This window comes from Orycteropus afer, unplaced genomic scaffold (assembly GCF_000298275.1).
Source record: "Orycteropus afer afer isolate SDZICR_OR568_19922 unplaced genomic scaffold, OryAfe1.0 scaffold00085, whole genome shotgun sequence".
NCBI lineage: Eukaryota > Metazoa > Chordata > Mammalia > Tubulidentata > Orycteropodidae > Orycteropus > Orycteropus afer.
In genome coordinates, this window is record NW_006921672.1 from 8,709,898 (window position 1) to 8,730,109 (window position 20,212).

General features: G+C 47.3%; 1 protein-coding gene across 1 annotated transcript in view; it reads left to right on the top strand.

Moving 5' to 3' along the window:
- CDC6 (cell division cycle 6) overlaps nt 1-9,255 on the top strand; it is a 20,776-nt gene extending 11,521 nt beyond the window's left edge. Inside the window, exons 3-11 of the mRNA XM_007942069.2 lie at nt 1,465-1,664; nt 2,113-2,288; nt 2,676-2,782; nt 3,167-3,306; nt 4,041-4,141; nt 5,193-5,257; nt 8,098-8,300; nt 8,473-8,613; nt 9,166-9,255. Coding sequence (XP_007940260.1) covers nt 1,465-1,664; nt 2,113-2,288; nt 2,676-2,782; nt 3,167-3,306; nt 4,041-4,141; nt 5,193-5,257; nt 8,098-8,300; nt 8,473-8,613; nt 9,166-9,255 — 1,223 coding nt within the window. The remainder of the gene's footprint in view (nt 1-1,464; nt 1,665-2,112; nt 2,289-2,675; nt 2,783-3,166; nt 3,307-4,040; nt 4,142-5,192; nt 5,258-8,097; nt 8,301-8,472; nt 8,614-9,165) is intronic.
- Nucleotides 9,256-20,212: the final 10,957 nt, after the last annotated feature.

Here is a 20,212-nt window from a genome sequence, read left to right on the forward strand (position 1 = left end):
TCAATTTTATTGATCTTTTCAAAAAACCAACTTCTGGTCTTGTTGATTTTTTCTATAGCCCTTCTATTTTCTGTTTCATTGATTTCTGCTTGAATCTTGGTTATTTCCTTCCTTCTGGTGACTGTGGGCTTTTCTTGCTGTTCTTTCTCTAATTGTTGGAGATGTTTGTTTAACGTGTTGATTTTGGCTCTTTCTCCTCTTTTGATGTGTGCACTTATTGCTATAAATTGGCCTCTGATCACTGCTTTTGCTGTGTCACTGCTCGCAAGCTTTTAAGATTCTAGTCGCTACTTGCCAAAGTAGGAGGTGGAACATTGTTTTGTGTAGTATGTTACGCTAATTGAGCTTGATGTCTCCTGCGACTATGGTTCCGAGCCCACAGGTTCAGCTACTCACTCCCTCTGGGTAGCTGGCTGTGACCAAGAAGTGACTACATACAAACTTGTCCCTTGTCAGCTCTACTATACCTCTGGGAATTCTTACAGATCATACAAATACACTTGTAGAACCATTGTCTGCCAACCCTACATATAGTCTTGGTACACTCCCTGCTTCATGTTGTTGTTATGTGCCATTGAGTCGGACTCGACTCATAGTGGCCCCTCCTTGGGTTTCCAAAGCAGTATCACTATGGAAGTAGATTGCTCCATCTTCCTTCTGAGGAGTGGCTGGTGGGTTTGAACCTCCAGCCTTCTCATTAGCAGTCAAGTGCCTTAGGCGCTACGCTACCAGAGCTCCCCCCTGCTTCATAGACATGCCTAATAGTTCAGCCCGTCTACCCATCTATCCACCCGTATACCTGTGTTTGCCTTCACTGACAACGCCGTGCACCTCCCATGTACCTCTCTATGTCTTCCTCTTCCTCATTACCATCATGTTGATCACATTTGGTGCATTGCTCTTCTCTTCACACAAATCAATACTTATCTCTACCTATCTGTGTTCCCTACCCTACCCTCCCAACCCTGGTAACCAACAAAGAAAATATCCTTCCATATATAAACCATTCCTTGACTTTTACAATAACGGACTAATACAATATTTGTCCTTCTGTGATTGATATATTTCACTTAGCATATTGTCTTCCAAGTTCATCCATGTTATGCGATGTTTTGCAGATTCTACGTTATTCTTTAGGGTTGCATAGTATTCCATTGTGTGTATGTACCATAGTTTGGTTATCCATTCCTCAGTTGATGGATACCTAGGTTGTTTCCAACTTTTTGCTATTGTATATAGTGCTGCGATGAACATGGGTGTGCATATGTCTGTTCTTGTCATGGCTCTCACTTCTTTAGGATATATACCTAGTAATGGAATGGCTGGGTCAAATGGTATTTCTGTTTCCAACTTTTTAAGGAATTGTAACGCACATTCTTATAAAACCCTGATGACTCTTAATGACACCCAGTGGGTCTTAGTCACCTTCTGTCATGTCTAATTGCCCTTTCATATCTGGCATAGGCACTTGCTACCAGCAAGCAAAGCTGGTCCTGAATACAGCTGTCCCAGATCGGCTGCCTGCCAGAGAAAAGGAGATGGATGTCATCCGGAATTTTCTGAGGGAGCACATCTGTGGAAAAAAAGCTGGAAGTCTTTATCTTTCTGGTGCTCCTGGAACTGGAAAAACTGCCTGCTTAAGCCGAATTCTGCAAGACTTTAAGGTACATTGAAAATCTGAATGATGATTCTCTAGCTAAAAATGGACCATGGTTATGGAGGGCTAAAGGAGCTGTGGTGGGTCAGTGCCTAAATCATTTGACTGCTAACCAGAAGGTTGGTGGTTCAAACCCACCAGCCAGTCCGTGGATGAAAGACTAGGCAATTTACTTTTGTAAAGATTTACCGCCTCTAAACCCAAAGAGGGGCACTATGAATTGGAATTGACTTGATGGCAGTGAGTTTGGTTTAGTTTTTTCAGTGGAGGGTTAAGAAAGGATAAATGTACTTAGAGTATTGATGGTTTCCCCCAAATCGGACATTTTTTAGTTTCGTTATTTCCAGATGAAAGTGGAACTTCTGGTCTGTATACTGTTAACTCCTCAAAGACATGCTAGATTCCATCAACTCTACTGAGACCAAAGTAACTCTCTTGTGTTTGAATTTTTCTAGAAGGAATTGAAAAGTTTTAAAACTATTGTGCTGAATTGCATGTCCTTGAGGAGTGCTCAGGCTGTCTTCCCAGCTATTGCTCAGGAGATTTGTCAGGAAGGAGTATCCAAGCCAGCTGGGAAGGACATGGTGAGGAAGTTGGAAAAACATATGACTGCGGAGAAGGGCCCCATGATGTAAGTATTGCTCTTTGAAACTCTGCGAAGTCTGTTTGTCACAAACTCACATCTGATCTTCTAAATTATCAGTGTGCTCATAGAGAACGTTTCCTTTTTGATATTTGAGAGGAAGTTAAATACACTTAAAGGGAAAGAAGAAAAACACACCTACACACCTTTTCATTATAAATTGGAAAAAAATGTCTTTAACTGCCTGAAGATACCTGGATGTTACTTGTTTGTGACGGAAGTTGTCATGTCATTTTAACAGTGAACGAAATTAGCACACACGATGATCTCAAACTGGTCTCAGCTTTAAGAATGCCCCCTAAAGTCAGCCTCAACCAACAGATTGGAAGTTTAAGAAGATGAACTCAGATACAAATTTTTTCTCTTTATTTGTAGTGTGTTGGTGTTGGATGAGATGGACCAGCTGGATAGCAAAGGGCAGGATGTATTATACACGCTGTTTGAATGGCCATGGCTGAGCAATTCTCGATTGGTGTTGATTGGTTAGTGCTCAATTGTTTAAATGTTACATGGTGGTTCTAAAGTGTTCTCCATTCCTTCTGTTCAACTTATGGATCACCTGAAAATAATTTTAATCTAAGGCAAATCAGTTTTTTTAAGTCTGAATAGAAATGACATTATATTGCATTTCAGACATAGTGAATTATCAGAGTGTCTGTTCTGCTTATCAGTGGGCATTTCTATGCCTAACTTAAGAAGTATGTTCTTTGGTGATGATGTGCATCTTAGCTAATGATTATTGGGGGCCAAGTGGGAAACAGTTGGAATGCTGGATTATAACTGGAAATTTTATTTAGCTTTCAAAGTGTTCACTTTTCCTTTTAGGATTATCTGACCAGTGATTCATGATATTTATCTCTTCTCAGGTATTGCTAATACCTTGGATCTCACAGACAGAATTCTGCCTAGGCTTCAAGCTAGAGAAAAATATAAGCCACAGCTATTGAATTTCCCACCTTATACCAGAAATCAGATCGCCACTATTTTGCAGGACCGACTTAATCAGGTAAGTGCCAACCATTATGCCAGAGTATACCCTCTTTGGGTCACCAGTGGTGGGAAAACCAAACCCGCTGCCGTCAAGTCAATTCTGACTCACTGCAACCCTATGGGATAGAGTAGAACTGCCCCATAGTGTTGCCAAGGCTGTAAATCTTAATGGAAGCCGACTGCCACATTTTTTTCCCATGGGGCATCTAGTGGCTTCGAACTGCCAGCCTTTTGATTAGCAGCCACCTTTTTTATTTTTAAAAATTTTTTAGAGTGCTTTAACCACTGTACCCCCAGGGCTCCTAGAACAAACCTAATAATGGTTCTAAAATATTTTGCATTGATTGCTTTACCAGTAGAATTCTTATGGGCCAGTGAGAACACTTACTTGGATTTCCACATATGGCTCTACTTACTGGCTGCCTCAGTGTTGAAATAAAAGTAAGGAATTAGAGGAATCAGTCAAGTGCTTCCTTAGCCCTTAAAAATAAGGCCCATAAAACCCTTTTTCTAAGTTCTAATTGCTTTTTTCCATTTATGAACCTCTGCCATATCCTTATAGAATATTTAAGCATATGAAAAATACCAAACATCTCCATTTACTTATGAGCAGAAAGGGCATCTCTTAGATCCTACCAGGGTGGCCAATCAAGTTTAGACAAATGGGAAAATATTTACTACTGGGACCTGGAGTCCAGAGAAGGGAAGTCCTACAGCTCAAAACTGTCATCTTTGCTGTGCTGTCTGAAGGTGTCTGGAGATCAGGTTCTGGATAATGCTGCAATTCAGTTCTGTGCACGCAAAGTCTCAGCTGTGTCGGGAGACGTGCGCAAAGCGCTAGATGTTTGCAGGTGAGTTATGGCACTGCGAGTCGCTTTTATTAAAAAAATAAATGCTGTTAATTGTCTCATGTAACTCAAGTGAATATGGCCTAAGAGGCTCCATTCTGCTACTTTTTATGTTCAGAAAGGAGGACTTGTTTCTCAGTGGGGAGCTCTGCATTTCCAACGTGTTAATGTCTGAAACATTATCAGTCCATTACCTACAGAGGGAGAAACAAATGAGATGTTGCTGGCACTCCCTGTGGTGATTATAGATTGGTTAATTACATTTGTATTAAAAAAGACTCCAGTTTACTTTTCCATTAGCTGGCCTCAAGCAGGTTTATTTATGGACCTGAACCATCTTTGCCTTTAGACTTTTTTTCTCTTCTTTTGCTTTTGTGAGCACCCCTTCCCTCCTTTGGTGGTCCTCACAGTTGTGCTCCAGACCGTCCCTCTCTTCCCATCCTCCTGCCCCTCCTGCTGGGGAAAGCCTCCAGTGCTGACTGATGAAATTTCTTCCTTCCCAGTAGGAACGCTGGGTCCATTAAAATGATACTTGCTGTGCTGGCCCGCTGGTCCTACCTCCCCCTACTGTCATGCAGAAGTCTCCCCTAGTTAGCAGACTGCTTGGGTAAAGACTGCAGCTATGAGCAATAGTCATGAAGACTGCTGTGGTTTAGCCTACATGTGTCCCCTTGTAGATGTAACTGAGAACTGCACCTTAGGTCTCATGTATGTGGGTTATGCTCACTCTCCTTAGTCACCCACACTGCACTTCCTCTCCTTTATTCATGACATGTTCTCCACATCTGAAATATTATCTTTGGCTCCATGGATGATGACCTACTTGGCATCTATAAGAGGAAACTGTGTAGTGTTGAAGTTTTTCATATTCCATCAATTATGTCAAGGCAATTAAGCCCCTTTTAGCTGAGACATTAACCCAGCTTTGTTTAGAGGTTTTAAAGTGATGAAACATACTGTTTTCAGTTAATGTGCCTGGTTTTGAGCTTCATGGTTTTGTGTGGTGTTTGGTTTGGCTCAGCCTAAATTCATTTTAGAACTTTTTTTTTTATAGGCGAGCTATTGAAATTGTAGAGTCGGATGTCAAAAGCCAGACTATCCTGAAACCACTGTCTGAATGTAAGTAGTTTATCTCCTTCTTGTCTTCCTTTATTATTGGAAGCTTAACTTTTCTGAAAGATGAAACATACATAGTTAAATCCATACCTACCCCTTTTTATGTGTATGCCCGTGTTTTTGGTCAGTTTCATCTGTACTTCAGTCCTGCCTGCTGGTACCATATATTCCATGCATTACTGGAAATACGTTCCATAGGGTATGACACAAATGGCTGGAGCAAAGGAAGTTTTCTTTCAAAGCTCTAGGGAGGAAAACTATAGACAGTAATCAGCTTCTCTGTGTGCTTATGTTGAGTGCACTTGAGGCCTCCATATGGATGAAAGTAAGTCCTGGTAAATAAAGGAGGGTTGGGTAAAATGATTGTGAATTCAGCTTGGGATACCTCGAGCTTTTAAACGAGTCCAGGAGAGTCGAGGTGTAAAGATCATATTGCTACAGTGAACTGCAGGCTTTTAAAAATGACAGCATTTAATTTTCCTTTCCCTCCACCTTGTTCTCTTAGCTGTGGCAAATATCCAATGGCCATGAACTACTTACCTTCACAATTTTCAATTTCCAGTTTTGATCTAGAAACAGAGCAGTCTGGTTTTGTTTCTTGCTGCATCCCTGCCCTGGTCGGGAGTTACTACACTCGTTTCCAGCACTATAGTTCTACATAAAACTCCTTTCAAAAAAAAAAAAAACTCCTTTCATCAACTTTTTAAAATTAATAAATATTTCAGAAGTCCCTAGACTTAGTGCTTAGGCTAATGGTAGACAACACATGCCAATATAGAAACTAGATACTGGTATCTTCCTCCTCTTCAACTTTCCGATTATTCTTTTGTTCACTTCTAGTAACATTTAGGCTTCTCATTGGCCCTCATGAACACACACACACAGATCAAAGAGGTAAATTCCTGGCATAAATTATTAGATTGACCTAATTCCTATCTTCTTGATTTCTGGTGTGTGGGGGGGGATTGGCTTTTTATTTATTTATTTATTTAATTTCTATTGTGATTTGGGTGAAAGTTTACAGAGCAAATTCATTTTCCATACAGCAGTTCATACACATTTTGTTTCATAACATTGACTGCAATTCCCCACAATGTAACAGATCTCTTCCCATTTCCTCCCTGTAGTTACCTCTTCCCTGTGTCCTTCCCTCCCATGTACTCCTGCCCACCCCACACCCACCCCCAGTTCTCCCTTTGCAAACATTGCCCTTTTTTCTCCCACAATTGATTGATTGATTGCTCCAAGGAATGTGTCTACCTGATGTCAATGTTCACCCCATAGTCCTGTCTTATTATTTGGCTGGAAGCTACAGGAGTGAGTTCATTTCCAAACCTGAAGGGTATACCTATAGGCCATAGTCTCAGGCGTCTCAGTGGGATTGTTTTTTAATGGTTCTAGAAAGTTACAGGGACCTTACTTTAACTTAAAAGAAGCAGCTTTCTAGTAAATAGAACTCACTGGGCTTCTTTTAAACATAGTGGGTTTCCCAGCATTGGAGAGATTCAAACAAAGGCTGGATGACCTTGCAGGGATGTTTCAGGGGACACTCTGCTGTCTGGTAGTTGAAGATTCTGTTCTTTGCTCTGTGATCTTTGGTTTCTCTGCTGCTCCTGGTCCTCTGCTGCATCCTGTTTGTAGGAATGAAGTAGAAGGAAATTGTGGGGGGACTGCAGACGGCCTCAGGAAGTAACTTCAGGCAGAGGTTGTTACAGGGCAAATCCCTCCTCCATCTTGCCATTTGGGCATCTGCAAACAATGAGGCGAGAGTCCTGTGCAGCTTCTTGGCAGTTTCCCAGCCTCTGGCTTCTGAGAGTGTGCTATCTGCCGAGCTATCCAGTGACATTTTCTCAAGTGTTGCCCTATTGCCCATCAGCTTGGGCAAGTGAACCAAACCTCAGAGGTCACTGGGGGAGCCCGTCTAGAGGACTGGTGAACCATATTCACAGTCCACATTTAGTTCCTCCTTTGACCATTTGACTCAGAGGATTAGGTCATTTTTAAGACTTCTTTCTTTTTTTCCTTTTTTAATTACCAGACAGTCATCATCTTTGCCTCAACGTTCTGTTCTTTACCTTTAAGCCTTGGGAGGCAGAATACAGTAGTTTTCTGTCTCACCCTACTCTTTTCTGAGGAGGGTTTTTGTCTCTCTGACATTCAATTACATTCTGCAGGACAAAATAACTTCCTGTTCTGACCAGAAAAAGAATAAGCCGACTTTCCAAGTCATCCTGCATCACTTTGGCATCTTTCTGAGGATAGTATTTGCTTTGGTTTCCTAGGGCTGCCATAACAAAAATACCACAAATGGGTGGCTTTAAAAATGGGTTTGTTTTCTCACAGTTCTGGAGGCTAGAATTCCAAATGAGGGTCTCGGCTGTCTTGATTCCTTCTGTGAGTCTCTCTCCTAGTTTTCAGCGGCTGCTGCCATCCTTGGTGTTCCTCTGCTCTATGCAGATGTGGCTGCTTTGTCATTGGAGTCTCCGTGTGTGTCTGTGTGTCTGCTGTTTCTATAAGACATCACTCAAAAGGGATTAGGTTTAGGGCCCATCCTATTCTGGCACACCTTCGTTAACAGAACAAAAGAAAAACCCCTATTTCCAAACATGGTCACATTTATAGATACAAAGGTTAAGACTTCAAGAGAACTTTGGGAGAACACAGTTCAATTTGTACCAGTATTCCCGCTCATACTTGCGCTTCCAGAGAGTTGGAACTTCTGCTTTGCTACCACGTGACTGCCCTTGATTTTCCTGGAGCTAAAACTTAGTATTGTTTATCTCACACACATGTACACACAATATTTTAGAAATCTAAATAAGCTTGATTTCCTTACTTTATAGGTAAGTCATCCTCGGAGGCTCTGGTTCCCAAGCGAGTTGGTCTCACTCACATATCCCAAGTTATTTCAGAAGTTGACAGTAACAGGATGACTTTGGGCCAAGAAGGAGCACAAGATTCCTTCCCTCTTCAGCAGAAGATCTTGGTCTGCTCTTTGTTGCTCTTGACCAGGCAGTTGAAAATCAAAGAGGTCACTCTGGGGAAGGTGAGTCAGGAATTGCAGCATGTGGAGCTGGGTAGAGATGAGAACCTGCCTCATAGAGCAGATGTTTTCCAAAAGGTCTATCAGAGTCACATTGTTAAAAAAAATTTTGTAAGGTAACAAGACACAGGTTGTGACTTTTAAGCAACATTTGTTCTACCTTATTTCCTCCCAGTTATATGAAGCCTATAGTAACGTCTGTCGAAAACAGCAGGTGGCAGCTGTGGACCAGTCAGAGTGTTTGTCGCTTTCAGGGCTCTTGGAGGCCAGGGGCATTTTAGGATTAAAGAAAAACAAGGACACTCGCTTCACAAAGGTAAAACTAACTGCTTTTTTATGACCTAGACCACCCATTGCCATCAAGTGGATCTGACTCATAGCAACAACCCTCATTGGGTTTCTGAGGCAGTAAATCTTTATGGAAGTAGATTGCCCTGTCTTCCTTCCACAGAGCAGCTGGTGGGTTTGAACCACCAACCTTCTAGTTAGCTGTCAAATGCCTTAGGCCTTATGCCACCAGAGCTCCTTCTTTATGACATGCTGCTAATTGTCCTCTTCCAAAGAACTTATTCTTTGCTAAAGATCAAAAAATGACCCCAATTAGATAAATAGCTTTGTTTTTCTTAGGTGGGGCTTAAGGTCTGTGATGGGAGTATGGGGTGAGTTAGGTTTTTTTCAAAATGATTTTTCTCTCTCTGACATTAGCTTCCATTCTACAGTTCGAAGTAGCGTACTGTTCTGACCAGAAAAAGCAATGTTTAGCTTATTGGCTTCTTGAAAGAAAAGTTTCACGTGGTAGAAGTTTGTGTATGACAGCTTTGCTTTTGTGAGTTCTGTGTGGTGAGAAATCCTTTTTCTTTCTTTCCAGATGTTTTTGAAGATTGAAGAGAAAGAAATAGAGCATGCTCTGAAAGACAAAGCTTTAATTGGAAATATTTTAACCACTGGATTGGCCTAAATTCTTCTCCTCTAATCCAAAAGGGCCCAGCTAGCATTTAGAGAGATGTGGAGTCTTCGTTTTAGAACTTTATGCCCAAGTTTAAACAAGTATAACCTTTTTACTTCAAACCAATGAATTTTAATCTACAGATAGGTGGATATTAACACAGAGTAAGGTCTTTGGATCTTTTTACTTTTACCGATAAAAATTACCAAGTAGACCCTTTTAAATTTCTTTGACTACCTCTGCTACTTCTGTGTCCCCTACCAGTATGCTTGCAAGTGTGTACGGATTTATGTTGTGGGATTTACACACATATACCTCCTAGTTTGCTCAAACAGCAGTGCATTTTGTTAAGAACTTTGAGGTTAAAGTAAGAAGAATGAAAAAGGATGACCCAGGAAAATAAGCAAGTCCACATGGAGATTTGGAGGACACTTTGGTCAAAGAATTTATTTCTTTTTGGAGTATATTGTGCTCACATTGCAGATACTACCACATTGTAACATTTTAAAGACTCATTGAGTTTCTTGGGCACTCCCAAGGTTGTGGGGTGGCTAAAGGGAACGTAACATTACAGATTGTGAATATATTTATTTTCAAGTTGCATTCTTTGTCTTTCTAAGCAATCACATTTTAAGAGAGCTCAAACTTCCAGGAGGCAATGTGAAAATGCCCAAACTGTCCCACGTCTGATCCCCAAATGAAGCCACTTGTTTCAAGATGTCTTAGTTTGGGGTTGGAGTTTCATCTAAACCACATATTTTTCCAGTCTTCTCAGATAAATTAATCCATATGGTTACTCAGGATTCCTTTTTATTTTCTGGGTTTGGTTTCCAGTGACATTAAATGGCAGTTTGTCCTGGAGACACCAGAGGGCGCCATCATAACACTGACTGCCTTAAAAGTGCAGCCTTGGGGTGGGGGTACTTTTCCTTGAAGGGGGAAAAAGTACTGAAGTTTGATTCCGTGGAAAGTTGCTGTACTTTTATAACTCAAGCAAAAGTTTAGACTACCAACCATTGTGACCTGGAAGGTCTGAGAGCCAGTGACCAAGTCTCCGCTGCTCCCTGAGTGCCTCTGCTGCCTGCCTGCTGCCTTTGTGACATCGACTGGAGTTTGGGAACTTGATATGTGTGCAAATGGTCAGTTGGCTGCTGTTTGGTTCATCCTGTCCGCTGTATCCCTGCAATGTGATCTGGGTTACAGCAGGTGTGGGATAGAAGAGTGGGCCCCCTGAAATAAACACTACCTGAGTCTACATGCCATTCCCACTCACGTCCCTTTATGAGAACATTCGTCCCCTCTGAGGGTCATTTGCAAGTAAAGAGCACAGTTCCATACCTAGAAGGTTGGAAAGTGTCTGGGGCTAGAAGGGTTAAAAAACATAATTGGAAAGATTGTCCGAAGGCTGACGGAAAGCAGAGACTGAACGGGATTGGGAACAGATGCGAGGCTTGATTTAAATTACATTTTATTGGATGCTGCAGCCTTAAGAGACGTGACTGCTTTACTGTTTGTTTCCACACTGTGGGCAGCTGCTGCCTGTTCTGTGTCCACAGTAGGATCCTGCCCAAAAAGGAGCAGCCTCCCCACCTCGTTGTGTTTGAGGCTTGGCGCCTTCCTCTTCACTGTGGGACTCGAGTCAGGATCACGGCTTGACTCGCTGTGGGGCTGCTACGTATCCTCCATGGCTGTCAGCCAGGATCACATTTGCAGATTCAATGGGGCCAAGTTTCTTTCCCCTCTACCTCCTCTCTCCTTCTTTGGTATTTGGAAATAGGGTTTTCTGTGTATTGGTTTGTTAGTTTCCTTTCCTTTGGTTCTCCCCCCACTGTCAATTTCTAGGTCATTGCTGCTCTTAAGACTTAAGCAATTGGAACAGGGTTGGTTCTGTCAATGATGCGTGAAGTAGACTTAGAGTCCCTGCTTGGCTTCCGCTGCCCTTGTGGGAGCAGAAACTGATGGATGTCAGTGAAGTCTTAAGTGTAGTTCAGATAGCCGGGGAGCAGCTTGCAAGGAGGAAGGAAGTCCTTCCCTTGCTGGCTTTTCTCATTGAAGCTGGGAGCTACAGGAAGGTGGTGGGATTTCTAGTGGGATGGGCTGGGCTTGTGGTTTCTAGTTTTTGCCACCATCATAGGCTACTTCACAGGGAGTAGTGGCAACGCTGCTGACCTACATTCTCCCTCTTGAAGGTGGTGGGCTGTGTGTCTATCTTCTGGTTTCTCCCTCCCTCCCTCCCCCAAAGTAGCAAATTAAGCTTCCTTGGAAAGTTGGTGGGTATTGCCATGGAAAGCATAGACACGAGAAAGCCAGTGTGGGTTTCAGCTCTGAAATTGGCTCAATGAAGACTTGCCTGTGGCTACATAACTGGCAAGAGTGTGTGAGGTCCAAGCTCCCCAGAGATCAAAAAGTTGGCAGAGCCCAATTATCCCATCCTGCCTCTGCTCCCTACCTTTATTAAGTGCCCTTTTAAGATACAACAGTAAGAACTGGGAAGTGGGAATGAGAGGATATAGGGGGTTTTAAGAATATTGAGAGGTATTAATACTGTAACAGGGAAACCAAACGAGCACCGAGTTTGAGGTTTTATTCCTATTTGTGTCTGTCTGCAGTACTTGGTACGTGGTTGGCGTTATTGCCCGTTGAGTCAGCCCCACACCCCCATGTGCAAGTGCTGCCTGGTTTTGCTCCAGCCTCAATCAGTTGTGGGTTAGACCGTTATGATCCATTTGTTGTTGTTGTTGTTATTTGCCATGGAGTCGGCCCTGACTCATAGCGACCCCTCCTTGGGTTTCCGAGGCAGTATCACTACGGAAGTAGGAATGCCCAACCTTCCTTCCGAGGAGTGGCTGGTGGGTTTGAACCGCCAGCCTTCTGGTTAGCAGTCAAGTGCCAAGAAAAAAAGAAAAATTGCTGTGGAGTCAATTCCCACTCAAGTTGAACCTGTCTATGTGTTCCATAGTAGAACCAAAATGTTTTCTTGGCAGTAATCTTTATGGAAGCATTGCCAGGCCTTCTTCTGCAGCAGCACTGCTAGGTGGGTTCAGACTGTGCCACCCAGGGGACTTCATTGTCTCCGTACCTGGTGGGTATGCAAAAAGTAATTGTTGAATGAGCGGATAAATGAACCAGCTGCGATGCTGCCTGTCCTCTGTTTTGAGGACAGTTCTAATCTGCAGGTAAACATTGCTGGAGCTTTTGCACTGAAGTGTTGTGCAGGTCTCTCCCCTCTTACAAAATGTGTCTTAGCACAGTTGTGAAGCGTTTATTGGCCTCAGATGCGTTCCGAAGGCTCCCTCTGATGGAGTGGTATTTTGCTTGCAGCCACTTCCATGTTGCGCTAGGGAAGTCTTTGCTGTGGGAGTCTTCCCAACAGACAGGGAAGAGAGTTGCCTGACTGGGTGTTACCTAGTGTCCCCTAGACATTGGTCTGAAGCTGTGCTTTTAGTTGGTAAGGGGTTAGGGGAAACCCACCTTTGCTGCCCCACTTTTTAACTTTTGGGGCAAGTGTGGTCTCAAGCTCTTCCTGAGAAGATAAGGTGTCCCCTTGAACACATTCTTTTTTAAGGTCTTCCTCAGAAGAGGTGCATTCTGCAGGGGGAGAAGGCATGCCCTCTGGCCTCCCCTTGATTTTCAACCCCAGCCCCAAGGCACTGGCCATAGAAGCTAATTGGGTGCAAGGGGCCTGGGTAAAGGCTGTCTGAAGCCTGGCAAAGAGAGGGAGCAAGCTCCCTTTTAAAAAAGCTCTAATTGAGTTCTGAATCAGCCTTACTCCCTTTGATGTCTCCACTGTTTCCCACACTGCCTGAAAGAGCTAGATCAGCACTTTATAACAAGGGTGCGCCCGCTCCCGCCCTCCCTCTCCTGACGCTCTCTCCTGCTGCCATCCTTTGCTTGTCTCCTTCAGTTAAGATAATGAAGATGCTGAGAGATAAAATGTGTATTTAATAAGGGTGGGGGTAGGGAGGCGGAAAGGGGCAGCCAGGGCCTTCTCCAGTTTGGGGCCCAGCCAAGACTCAAGCAGAAAGCAAAGCTCGAGTAAGACTTGGCCCCAGGGTGTGGGGGTTTCTGGGCCTTGATCCAGCTGACTTCACTGCCTGCTGTTTGCCCTAAATTTCCCCACCTCCACCCTCTCACCCCCACACTCCTTTCTTTCCTCTCTTGTTCCCAATGGGAAAAGGGACTCTCACTCCAACTTTCTTTTCAGCTGGTAACTTGGTCTTTCGTGAGGTGCCCCCCACCCCAGAGTCAGCTGCAAGGTCAGGCTAGGGCACCCCCCTCTATCCTAGGCCTGTAGAAGCTGTGGGTTCACAGTGGGGGGTGAAAAAGCTGAAGTTAATGAAGACCAGCTGCTAGTCTGGGCTCTGCCTCCAGTGGCGGTTAGAGGTACGGGGGTATGTGACCTCCATCCCTGGGCACAAGGATATCCTGTGGCAGCTAAGGCTTGTGCTTCTCTGGAGCTTGGTTTTATTCTTAGTTTCTGAGTCTTTCCCTCGCCTATCCCTCCCCTCCCCAAGTAACACTCAACCCTTATTGAGCTTTATAACAGTAGTGGTGGCCCAGCTGAGATCTGAGGATCTCCAAGCCCTTTTGTAAACACTCATTAACTCTGCCTGGGAAGAGCCCAGAGCCCTGTTTAACAGCTGGGAGAGAACTGAGGCACATTAGGGTGAACAGCTTGACCTGAGCTCACCCATGCGCTTCACCCTGGGGCCCTCAATCCTTGCAGTCGCTCCTTTCCCCAGCTCTCGCTCCCTTCCCTTAAGTCTATATCCTAGTCCCCCTGGCCCTTCACCCCATGACATTTCCCCTGCTCTGTTGCTGGAGAAATATGCAACTCTTCCTTGCAAAATGTGCTAATCCAGCCCTCTGCAGATTTCCCATCTGCCTTTCCCTGGCCTATGTGGCCCACCAACCTTTCTCCCTGTTGAGCTACTTAGAAGGTTGACCATCCTAAACTGGGTCAGTAGTCGTGAAGATGATGTGATTGTGTTAAGTGGCCCCCCTGCCCAAAGGGGTACCTGGGAAAGTCTTAGGTGTCTTTTAGTTCCTCATTCTGGTAAAGATGGAAGACCTTGTGAATGGCTGGTATGGGTACTGGTTAACCTCTAGGTTCTGGATCCTGCTCTTCCATCGAGAGTTGGTATCTCTGGTAATGGGTGGAGCCCATTCTCCTCCAGCCCCACCTGATCATACCTTCATCTGTATATGCTTATTTGCACACACCCCTGCTCATCCCCCCACTGCACACACAGATTAGACACCCTCAGTCTACGTATAAATCTCTACCACTTTCTAACTGTCATTCAAGTCATCCTGCCCCTTTAATTGTTGGAAACCAGGTCCCCCCCCCCTTGGGGTGGCTTCCTAGGCCCTTAGGAATGATAGGGAGGCATGGAAAGGCTGACTGGATCTGTGAGAGGCACAGTGGACGTGAGCACTTTCTAAAGAAGCCTGTCCCCTTCCAAAAGTTCCCAGTAGCTAAACAGCTTAGAGGAATGGTAAGGAAAAAGCTCTTAACCCCATCTCCAGCACCAAAACCCAAATCTATCTGCTCAGGGCAGCCAGAAAGAAAGGTCCATTTCCTCCTATCCTATGATAGTCCATCCTTAGCTAAGTCATCCATGGGCTGTGGATTTGAGACTAGGGGCTGTTCCTATCCACAGCCCATGACTCAGACTGTCATATTTCTTCCAATGGGTTATATTTTCCTCCCATCAATCCTCAGCTCCCTGTACCCGATGACCTAGTCAGGGCTGGTAGAAGAGGGCGTGGAGAGGCCAGGGTATGGCGAGTGGACTTTAGGACCCAACGGGAACCCGTGGCTCTTGCAGCAGTCTAACCCAGAAGCAGGGGGAAATCCTGAATCGAGCTGAGAGGGCTTCCCCGGTTCTCCTGGGAACCCCATCGCCCCCCTGCCGGCACACACCTGAGCAGGTAGGACCACGCACACCCCTTCTCGATTCTCCCTTGGCCGCCCTCCGCCCGGGTCCGTTTGCTTCTGGTATTGCCGTCCTCTCGCCGGTTCAGGCTTTCCCCATCCCTCCTCCTCCATCGCTCAGTGTAGTCCTGGGAGCTAGGAGCCTGGGAACAGTAGGGTGTGTGAAGGCTCAGAGCCCCTACACCCTCCAGCGCCGTTCGTGCATTTCCCCCAGGCACCCCATGTTCTCTGGCTAAAACTGGAAAGTGGGGGAAGGTCTGCCAGGCCCCACGCCCAGTACCTCCTTTGCAGTATTGCCTAACACCCCTTCCCCCACCTCACCTAGACTGGACAATTGGCAGATGCTGGGGCAGGAGAGTGGAGCTGAGGGTTCTCTCTTGTTTCCTCTCTGCTCCCCAACCCAATTGTCTCAGGACTTTGCCCCCTACTCCCTGCTCACCTTGTAAGAAAACTACATCCCCTTCCAGGTTCATCACACAGTTGGGTGGCCAAAGGCTTTGCTGGAGGGTAGTGGAGGTCATGGGCATTTTGGTGGCCTTTTCCTTTGGGGAAAGTTCTTTCAGCCTTGAGCCCCCAACTATGCCAACAACTGAACACCTATTGCAAAGAAGTACCCCCCACCCCACCCACCACCTTGGGTTGTGTGTGTCTGTGTATGTAGGGATACATCATGTGGCTATGAGGTCTGTAAGCTCTGGACAGAGGTGGCTGTGTGCACTGAAGGGGAGGGAACCCAGAGTGGCCCAGGCCAGAACAGGCTCAGCCCAGATGGCTGGGAAACGGGGTGTGGACCAGATGGGGGAGGCCACCCAGCCATGCCAGCTCCTGGGCTTCTTGGCTTTCAGTGTCTTGGGCTCCTGGTGTTACCCCAGAGCTGGGAGGCCCTGCAGCTTTGGGCCTCCTGCAGGCTCACTGGGAGGGCGCGGGATGGCACCTACTGTTTACAGAGACTCCGTTTGCCTTCCTGGGAAGATCTAGGGCATCTCATTCTGGTTTGATGGGTTTGCAGGAGGGGTGTATGACTTGTCTGAGTAACTGTGTGTAAGTGTGTGTGTTGCCTCTGGGGATAGTAGTCTAGGGCGGGGAGTGATAGAAATGGTCGGTCACACTTTGGGGGAACCCCTCTCGCTCTCAGAGTGAGGGTGAGGGTGGATGGTATATCCCCATCTGGTAACTCTGTCTGGGGGTGCAGTGTGCTCTGTCTTCCTCCATGGCCCCACAGGATACCTAGGGTTGGGTTTTGGGGAAAGAACTGGCTTCAGACCTCGTTCTGCTCTTGACCCCCAGAGAAAAGTAAAGATTTTGAGTGTGAGCAGTGGCCTGGGATTTAGAGACCTGAATTAGAGACTCAACTAGGTCCTTAAACATACAGGCGTGTGCGTACATACAGGTCTCCCCCTCTCTCAGCCTCCATTTCTTCATCTGCACAAATAGGTATCGGTAGCAAACCCTGCCTGCCTGGTGGGGGTACTACTATATAAAGACCCCACACCCACCAAACCCAGTCGATTCTGGCTCCTAGAGACCCTGTAGGACAGAGTAGAACTGCCCCGTAGGGTTTCCAAGGTTGTAGTCATTATAGAAGCAGACTGCTTCATTTTTCTCCTGCAAAGGCAGCTGGTGTGTTCAAATTGGGAACCTCCTGGTTAGCAGATGAGCACTTTAACCACTGTGCAACCAGGGCTCCTAAAGTCCCCACACAAAAAAAAATTGTCAATGGTAAAGCCTAGTGCAAATCTTGGTTATGGCCGGGGGTAGGGGAGGCGGGTGTCTGGGATGGGCTCCTTTTCCTAAATCTAGGTCAAGCTCTCTGCCTTCAGCCTCCCTCCCCATCTTTGCCCATCTCTGGGACAGAAGCACCTGGCAGGACTGGTGCCCCTGGGGGTTGCAGAATTCCTCTATTGCAGATTGTGGCTGTCACCAGAGAGCCCGTGGTCAGGAAGGACGGAGGTCTCCCCCAGCCTCCTTTTCCTCTGGGGCTCCACACCTTCTCCCCTGAGCCCTGTCTTCACCTTCCTTCTGCCATCCCTGCTCAGCGTCCTTGTCCCTGTCTCTCCCCTGCCCAGTGGCCTCCTTGTCCGGCTCACTGGGCAGGAGCCCTAATCGGATCTGACAGCTGAGATATGTGTGGCGGGCTGAGAGCAGGCGGGAGGGAAGCCAGTGGGAGGATGGTAGGAGGGCTGCCCCTGGCACTGCCTGGGCCTCCCAAGTGCCACCTTGAGCCTGCTGACTCCTTGGCTTCACTTGGCCTTTGGGAAGAGGTGCCAGAGGAAGCTCAGGAATGGATGGGCTGGGGTCTGGAGATCAGAGGGAGGGCATTGGATGGCCTTAATAGCCACATCTCTAACTCAGACAGGGAGGAGAGGGCATGAGGGTGAGAGCCAGACGAGCCCCGCCCGGCCCATCCCCACAGCCCTGTGCTCTTCTCTCTTCTTGTTCAGAAGTGTGTTCACCCTCCCCACTCAGCCTCTTTAGACTCTTTAGGTCACATCTGGGAGCCGCTGGGGGCGCCATGTGTCTGCCTCTCACTAGGCTGTTTCCTCCCCTCCGAGGTATTTCTCTCACTCACTCTCCGGGCTGGGTGCCAGGACTCCTGGGTTTCCCGCCTGCTTCATGGTGCCGGGCTCCCCTGCAGGCCTCCAGAGAGTCAGAGTCGCTAAGCTGGTTTCCTTCCTCCTGTGTGGGGAGGGCCTTCTCTGAGGGCTGGGAGGTGTCAGGAATCCCAGGTGGAATAGGGGTGGGGGCATGATAGCCCTTGGCACTGCAGCACCCCGCTCCTCCCTCCCAGCCTCTGACTCAGCTCAGGGGCAGCAGATGCTGGCGGCAGGGCAGCCTGGCAGGCATGGCCCAGTCTCGCCTCCAGGCCTCCATCTTCACATGTGGGTAGCCAAGATCTTCTGTTCTCCTTCTTAGCTTTTTTTTTCTCATGGTATCTGGGGGTGGCTATTGAAACCCTTATGTCTGCACCCACACATTTTGGGGAACAGGGGAATAGCATAATTGAGACTGGGGCACTGTGTTGTCTTTCCTCCAGCTGAGCCATGATAAAGGAACCCAGTACAACTTTCCCCCATGCCAATTCACTCTGCCCTCAAAAGACCAACTAGTGGAGCCCGGCCTGCCCCCTTGGTGCCCACAATGTGGTTGGCACTGACTTGCCAGAAATTGGGAAGGTTTCCCTGTAGACCACTTGCCTCTTCTCCCCTATTCCCGCTGGGTAGGGGCAGCTCTGTGATTGCAGGCACTTATGGGCAGGCCTCCCCCTAGGGAAGGGGTGTGGGATGCCCCCGAGGTGGCCAAGTTGGCACAAGCCCCAGGCTGGAGTGTTGGACATGGCTCTGGGCTGGGACTTTGTGAGGGAGGGCAGGACATGGGCCTCCCTGCCCCCCTTATTTCCTGCTCTTTGGGCAGCTGTGGACGAGAAAGGCTGCAGGAACTATTTTTAGTTGGTTTGTCCCCTGGCAGGAGGGACGTGCAGAAAAGCACGGGGCAGGCAGAGGGGCTGGCCAAGGTGAGGGGAGGCACACAGGCACGGAGTAAGGAAGGGCCAGAGGGGCAGCAGATGGAGTGAGGAGGCTTGCTGGCAGGGGCAGTACCTTGCTGAGAGACGCCTGACTCAGGTAGATGGACTGGGCCGCCAGGACTCAGTGCAACTGGACTCAGAACTGGAAGGGGCTTTAGAGGTCCCTCTTTAAAGAGGGGAAAACTGAGGCCAAGGAAGGCAACGTAACTTCCTCTTAGTACATTCAACCAGTCACTTGGACCTGAACCCAGTCCCCCTGCACTGTCTGCATTCCAACATCCCTCACCATATTCCCCTTTGCAGCAAGGAAGATGTCCGGCCAGACACACCTGGTCTGCTTCCATCTCTGCTTGTTTGTACAGTGTCTCCGGTAAACCCCAGCTTGGTTTGTTTTTAAGTTTCCACCATGTGGAGAGTCTGTGTGTAGGCTGGAAGGAGGTCGGGGCCGGGGTTTGTTTGGGTGGCCTGTGGCCACTGGCGTGAATGGACGTGCTGGGCAGGTTCCAACAGGTTCGCAGGCTGGCACCTGAAAGGAGAGGCCTTTAGTCCAATTCCTTGGTATTAGAGACCCAGCAAAGGCCAGGAGTTTACCCACAGTCCCAGGATGAGCTAGGGACAGACCGAAGACTAGGATTTGAGTTTCCAGACTCCCCAGATCCCTTGGTGAGCCCCCTGCCACGACCAGGACCTTCAGGTCATGGAAGTTGTTTGTCAGTTCCCTGCCCCCTCCCCAAAAAAGGAGCAAGGCTGGATTGGGGACAGTATCACAGAATGTAATAGTTTCTAAGTCAGAAGTGAGCCCTCCTCCGAGACCACTTGGAGGCAGGCGAGCGTTTGAGGAGAGTCAGGGGATACTGGGGAGAAAGGGCACGTTTTGTCTCCTGCCTCAGCCTCAGCCCCAGAGCCCTCATGTTGCATAGCTGCAGGAGGCACCACTCCCTAGGCTGTGACGTGAATGGCGCCCCCTAGAGTTGTTCAGGGCCCTGCTTATGTAGCCAAATGTGACGCATCTGTCCCTCACCTCTCTTCAATTCAGCTCAGCTTCAGAGCCAGCTGGAAGGAGGTGTTCCAGACAGGCCTTAATCCGACCTCCCTCCTCCACCCCACCTCCTGCCACTCAACATCTCCTTTTCCTCTGCCCACCCCCTCCTCACGAGGCAGGTCTGAGTGGCCCACAAATTATAGCCAGGAGCCCCCTCCCTGCCTCCACTCAGTTTCTCTATCTCTGGGGGGCAGATTTAACATGCCCCCCCACCCCATCAGGTCTGCTGCTGTGTGAGAGAAATCAATAGCGCAGACCAGACAGACTGAGGCTGTTCAGCCTGTCGACTCCTCTTGGGCCCTGCCAGCTCTCCTGGGACTTGGGGGAGTTACTCAGTCCCCTTCTGGCTCAACATACACACAGATCCATACACCTAGTGGTTGTAGCCAGAGTGCTGAGCAAGGGAACACTTTCTGTTGGCCTCTGTCTCTCACTCTCTTACACTGAGCTGGTCTTAGCACGACAC